The sequence below is a fragment of the Nansenia antarctica genome (genome assembly GCF_963989245.1).
Source record: "Nansenia antarctica genome assembly, chromosome: 8".
Classification (NCBI taxonomy): domain Eukaryota; kingdom Metazoa; phylum Chordata; class Actinopteri; order Argentiniformes; family Microstomatidae; genus Nansenia; species Nansenia antarctica.
Genome location: NC_137678.1, coordinates 10,378,387 through 10,384,993, shown reverse-complemented (window position 1 = coordinate 10,384,993; position 6,607 = coordinate 10,378,387). Strand labels below are relative to the sequence as shown.

Here is a 6,607-nt window from a genome sequence, read left to right as displayed (position 1 = left end):
CAGGAAATAGGAGGCGGGGCCTCCAGCTAAATGTGGGAGGAGCCAGCGTCCCAGGAGTGGGAGGGGCCTCTAGCTCAATGTGGGAGGAGCCAGCATCCCAGGAGGGGGAGGGGCCTCTAGCTCAATGTGGGAGAAGCCTCTAGCTCAATGTGGGAGGTGTGTACACTTCAGTGCCCCCAGAAGTAGGCGGGGCTCCAGCTCAGTGTGGGAGGAGTGTGCGTCCCAGAAGTTCCAGGAAGTAAGAGGCGGGGGCCTCCGGCTCAATGTGGGAGGAGTCAGAGTCCCAGGAGTGGGAGGGGCCTCTAGCTCAATGTGGGAGGAGCCAGAGTCCCAGGAGTGGGAGGGGCCTCTAGCTCAATGTGGGAGGAGCCAGCATCCAGAAGAGCCAGAAATGGGCGGGGCTCCAGCTCAGTGAGGGAGGAGTCAGCGTCCCAAAAGATCCAGGAAGTAGTAGGCGAAGCCTCTAGCTTAGTGTGGGAGGAGCCTCCGGCTCAGTGTGGGAGGAGCCACCAGCGCTCCGCCGCCCCCTGCAGGCCGTCCCAGTTCCTCCAGAGCAGCGCCAGCACGGCCACGCCCCCGCAGGTGAGCGCCAGGTGGGCGCGGCTGCGCAGCAGCGGGGCGGTGAACTTGGCTGCCGTGGAGACGCAGACCAGGATCACCGTGGCGATGGCCAGCATTATGTTGATGCAGCGGCCCAGCAGCACCTTGGCGTTGGTGCTCTCCACCTGCACGGCCTGCGCCTGCTGCTGCTGCAGCTCCAGCTTGGACACGCGTGTCTGGCACGACTCCAGGGCCTCCTGGAGATACACACACACACACACATAGTAGATACACATGTAGTACACACACACATAGTAGATACACACACAAGGCAAGGCAGACAACCATCAAAATGTTCAGACTTTTCTTTTGAAACACAGAACTGCGTTTCAACGGGGTCATCCCTATGTTCCCACAGCCCAATGGTCCCACATTTCTAATATTTCATAGGTGGGCTAGGGTTAGGGTTAGGGTCAGTGTTAGGGTTAAGGGCTCTGCACACAGCGTGCGATTTCTGTTGCGCATCAACGTTCCATTTTGAAGTTTGAATGGAAGTCTATGAGAACATCGCATTTACCCACACACGGCCCCGATTTTAATCGCACGGCGAACATTCGATTCCATTCATTTTGAATGGGACAAAGCACACGGCGTGCGAGTTTTGTCGCACTGCTTTGTCCCATTCAAAATGAATGGAATCGAATGTTCGCCGTGCGATTAAAATCGGGGCCGTGTGTGGGTAAATGCGATGTTCTCATAGACTTCCATTCAAACTTCAAAATGGAACGTTGATGCGCAACAGAAATCGCACGCTGTGTGCAGAGCCCTTTAGAGTCAGTGTTAGGGTTAGGGTTAGTTAGATTACTTAGAAATGCGAGACCATCGGGCTGTGGGAACATAGACACAGTGCCGTTTCAACGTTATTGAGAATCACAACACAAACTCACTAGTCAAGCCAAAATACTCTAATGGATTGGGTGAGTAATCCCCCACTGCTACCTAGTTAACTAGAACGCTACTTTACATTGCTAGCAGGCTCACAAAACAAGCTGTGTTAGTTGACTAGCGATGTGTCTTTGGTTTTCAACAACAAGGAAATGTATTCACATTTTTCGAAAGAAAAGTCAGATCATTACATCAGATCCCGACATGAGGACCAAAGCATTAGAACGTGTCACTGTTGTATAGCACATTTCATACAACAGGGGCAATTCAAAGTGCTTTACATACAGCTTAAAAAAGACAACAAGAGAAGAATAGTCAGAAAATAGTCAGACAAATACAAATTACAGCAGTGCTCCACTCCAACAAAACAAGAGTAGATATATATAAGAAATAAATAGACATTATACATTTAACATGATAATAGACAATGAATAAAAAGACAGATAAAAGTGTTATGTCTCTCAGAGAGATAAACCTCTGAAGCTTGTACAAGCATCCTATAGGATACAGGATTAAGGTCAGATTATCACAGGTAGTGTGTGTGTGTGTGTGTGTGTGTGTGTGTGTGTGTGTGTGTGTACCTGGATGTCCCTGGCCCTCTCATAGGCCTGGTAGGTGTGTGTGTGTGTGTGTGTGTGTGTGTGTGTGTGTGTGTGTGTGTGTGTGTACCTGTATGTCCCTGGCTCTCTCATAGGCTTGGTAGGCCACCTTCTCCTCTATGCTGGCTAGCTCCTGCTTCAGGTTGCTGGTCTCATGCTGGTGCAGCTCAGACAGGTCGTTCAGCTGGTCTTCCAGACGCTCATACCTGGGGAGGGAGGGGGGAGGGAGGAGGGGGAGGAGAGGGAGGGAGGGAGGGGGAGAGACAGAGAGACAGAGAGACAGACAAAGAGAGAGAGAGAGAGAGAGAGAGACAGAGAGAGAGAGAAGGGGAGAGAGAGGAGAGAGAAGTGGAGAGCGAGAGAGAGAGGGAAAGAGGGAGAGAGAGAAGGGGGGGAGGGGGAGGAGGGAAGGGGAGGGAGGGGGAGAGAGCGAGATGGAGATAAAGAGATAGAGATGGAGGGAGGGAGGGAGAAAGATATTATTGTATCTTTTTAGGAAGCCTATCTTTTTATAACTGGCGAGGGACTATGGATGAACATTTGCCTTCTGGCTAAATCTGCCGTATTTAATTTTTTAACGTTCATTAATATGCATTGTCCCTTTACAAATAAAATAAAATAAACATAAAGAGAGATGGAGAGAGAGAGATAAAGGGATATATAGATAAAGAGATGCAGATAAAGAGATAGAAAGTGCGGGGAGGGAGGGGGATGTTAACCATCATCACTACTGTGTGCTCATTGGTGTGTGTGTGGAGGAGCCTAGCTTCCTGTTTGGTGTGTGTGGAGGAGTATAGCCTAGCTTCCTGTTTGGTGTGTGTGGAGGAGTGTAGCCTAGCTTCCTGTTTGGTGTGTGTGGAGGAGCCTAGCTTCCTGTTTGGTGTGTGTGGAGGAGCCTAGCTTCCTGTTTGGTGTGTGTAGAGGAGCCTAGCGTAGGTTCCTGTTTGGTGTGTGTGGAGGAGCATAGCTTCCTGTTTGGTGTGTGTGGAGAAGCATAGCATAGCGTAGCATAGCTTCTTTTGGCATCCTGACATCCCAGCCTGAGGCCAGTGGTAACTGGTTGGGTCTATTTCTGTCGTCCTGCACCATCTCTGCATCTTTTTTCTCTCTTAAGCCCAATTTATACTTCTGCGTCGAATTTACGCGCGGCTACACCGTAGCCTATGCAAGGGCTCTCCCAATTTATAGTTCTGCGTTGGTCGGTCTGCGTCGCCCTGCAATTACACCGTCACATCGCTAGTTGGCAGTGTGTTTTCTATGCCCCTGAATCATGTCAGGGTGACCATACGTGCAGATAGGAGTGCTCCGGTGTCCTGCTTTGGTAGTCTAATGGAAGTATATTACATAATAACAACTGCTCGGATAGGATTGCGGGTTGTTTTGGTTTAATAAGTGCCATAGCTGTAAATAAAACATGGAAATAGGTCAAAATGCGTGTCTATCATGCACACATCAGCCTATTACTTAGATAGATAACTTTACATTAAATATGTCTATCATCATCCGCTGTCAAACGCCACAGGTAATCATTAATTTCTAAATAAACAGGATTGTACATCTCGTAAATGTGAATTGCGCTCCTTATGGGAAGGCTGTGCTTGACGCTTCCATGGGGCGCTCCTTTGGAACGGTGTACTCATAGCGGCATAATAGCAATTTTTTTGTTAGGAAATGTCTATAATGCATTGAAATGACATTAAACTAAGGCAAGGCAAGGCAAGGCAAGTTTATTTGTATAGCACATTTCATACAACAGGGGCAATTCAAAGTGCTTTACATGCATTATTTAAAAATACAATGAATAAAAGCAAATATAAGAAGTAAATAGATAAAACATTTAAAAAGACAATAGTTAATGGAAAAAAGACATTGATAGAAGTGTTTGTGTTTAATCATAACTGGTGCAAAACATGAAGGTTTTTAGCTTAGATTTAAATATTTTAAGGGTTTGGGCCTGTTTGATTTCTTCAGGGAGTTTGTTCCAGGAGCATGCAGCAGCGTGACTGAAAGCTGCTGCACCGTGTTTTGTTTTTACTCTTGGAATTATTAGCTGATTTGTCTCAGCTGACCTTAGGGACCTTGCGGGAATATAGGGTGGGAGGAGATCTGATATGTATTTTGGTCCAAGACCATTTTGTGATTTGTATGTAATTAGGAGGATTTTGAATTCAATTCTCTGAGAGACTGGTAGCCAGTGCAGGGATCTCAGGATTGGTGTAATGTGTTCAAATGTCTTTGTTTTTGTTAGGACCCGAGCAGCGGCGTTTTGGATGAGCTGCAATTTACAAACAGCTCCTTTAGATAGGCCTGTTAGTAGACCATTACAATAATCAAGTCTACTCGAAACAAATGCATGGATGAGTTTTTCAAGGTCTTGCTTGGACATGAAACCTCTCATTCTTGTTATGTTTTTCAGGTGATAGTAGGCTGATTTAGTTATCGAGTTTATGTGGCTGTTGAAGTTTAGATCGGAGTCTAGAATTACACCAAGATTTCTGACCTGTTTTTTAGTGTGAAGAGAGAGAGAATCAAGTTTTGCACTGACTTTCGATCTTTTGTCAGGTGCACCGAATACAATTATCTCTGTTTTGTCCTTGTTTAGTTGGAGGAAGTTTTGTGTCATCCAGGCGTTTATTTGCTCAATGCAATTACAGAGATTGTCAATGGGACTATAGTCGTTCGGTGAGAGGGCTATGTAGATTTGAGTGTCATCCGCATAGTTGTGGTAGGCAATTTTGTTATTTTGTATGATGTGTCCCAATGGAAGCATGTAGAGATTGAATAGAAGGGGGCCAAGGATTGACCCTTGGGGTCATTTTAATTTGGTCAGATACAAAGTTGCCAATGGAGACATAGTAGCTTCTGTCCTGTAGGTAGGATCTAAACCAGTTTAGGGCAGTGCCCGAAAGTCCTACCCAGGTTTTTAGTCTATCTATTAGAATGTCATGGTCTACAGTGTCAAAGGCAGCACTAAGATCTAGTAGTACCAAAACTGAGATTTTTCCGGAGTCTGTGTTTACGCGAATGTCATTAAGGACCTTAATAAGGGCCGTTTCAGTGCTATGTAGGGGGCGAAAGCCTGATTGAAAGTCATCAAAGAGATCATTTAGGGTCAAATAATTGCTAAGTTGTTCGTGGGCAACCATTTCAATAATTTTTCCTAAACTAAGATAATAAGATGGTTATCATAATTTTTCTAATCTTTATTAATGAAAAAGTAAATGACATTTCTGTCATGGCTTCCGCATTTAGGCCTACGAGAGCGTCGGAATCATGTCGGAATCATGTGCTACCAAGCGGACCAATCACTTCTTACGGTCTGCGTAGGTGTGCCTGCGTAGTTACATTTTCGGAGAGGTGCGCGACAAGCTACGGCGTAGGCTACGGCGTAGATTGTACGCAGAAGTATAAATTGGGCTTAAATGTGTTGTTACCACGGTGACATAGCATGTGTTGTTACCACGGTGACATAGCGTGTGTTGTTACCATGGTGACATAGCGTGTGTTGTTACCACGGTGACATAGCGTGTGTTGTTACCATGGTGACATAGCATGTGCTGTTACCACGGTGACACAGCGTGTGTTGTTACCATGGTGACATAGCATCTGTTAGAGCCAGTAGTCTGAACAAGATTTCTTTCTTTTTTTTACGTAGATTTTTCATAATGTGAGGAATAAAATGTACAATGTCTTGTTAAAATAAAGTAGGCCTACTTCAAACAAAATGAAGACTAGGCTTAGCAGCCAAAACTCTGCTATCAAAAACACTGAGACACGCAGAGAGAGAGATGATTTAATAGAGAGTGATTTAAGTTAGCGTAGGATATGGATGCTTGTATTCATTATTCTCTGTGGAGCCAAATAACTCATTTAAATAACTGGTGGGTGTTTTACTCTTATCTACCCTCCAGCGCTGTGTGTGTGTGTGTGTGTGTGTGTGTCTCTGTCTGTGCACGTGTGTGTGAATGTGTGTGCACGTGTGTGTGTGTCTCTGTCTGTGCACGTGTGTCTGTGTGTGTGTGTGTGTGTGTCTGTCTGTGCATGTGTGTGTGTGTCTGTGTGTGTGTGTGTCTCTGTCTGTGCACGTGTGTGTGTGTGTGTGTGTCTGTCTGTCTGTCTGCATGTATGTGTGTGTGTGTGTCTCTGTCTGTGCACGTGTGTCTGTGTGTGTGTGAGTGTGTGTGTGTCTCTGTCTGTGCACGTGTGTCTGTGTGTGTGTGTGTGTGTGTCTGTCTGTCTGTGCATGTGTGTGTGTGTGTGTGTGTGTCTGTCTGTGCACACGCGTGTGTGTGTGTGTGTGTGTGTGTGTCTGTCTGTCTGCATGTGTGTGTGTGTGTGTGTGTGTGTGTGTGTGTCTCTGTCTGTGCACGTGTGTCTGTGTGTGTGTGAGTGTGTGTGTGTGTCTCTGTCTGTGCACGTGTGTGTGTGTGTGTGTCTGTCTGCATGTATGTGTGTGTGTCTCTGTCTGTGAACGTGTGTGTGAGTGTGTGTGCACGTATGTGTGTGTGTCTCTGTCTGTGTGC

The 6,607-nt window shown here is 46.2% G+C and overlaps 1 protein-coding gene across 1 annotated transcript in view; it reads right to left on the bottom strand.

The window, feature by feature from the left end:
- Positions 1-212: 212 nt before the first annotated feature.
- LOC308163837 (transmembrane and coiled-coil domain protein 3-like) overlaps positions 213-6,607 on the bottom strand; it is a gene marked incomplete at its 5' end in the record, with an annotated part of 8,584 nt that continues 2,189 nt past the window's right edge. The window contains 2 exons of the mRNA XM_080538023.1: positions 213-797; positions 2,155-2,290. Coding sequence (XP_080394149.1) covers positions 492-797; positions 2,155-2,290 — 442 coding nt within the window. The 3' untranslated portion in view covers positions 213-491. The remainder of the gene's footprint in view (positions 798-2,154; positions 2,291-6,607) is intronic.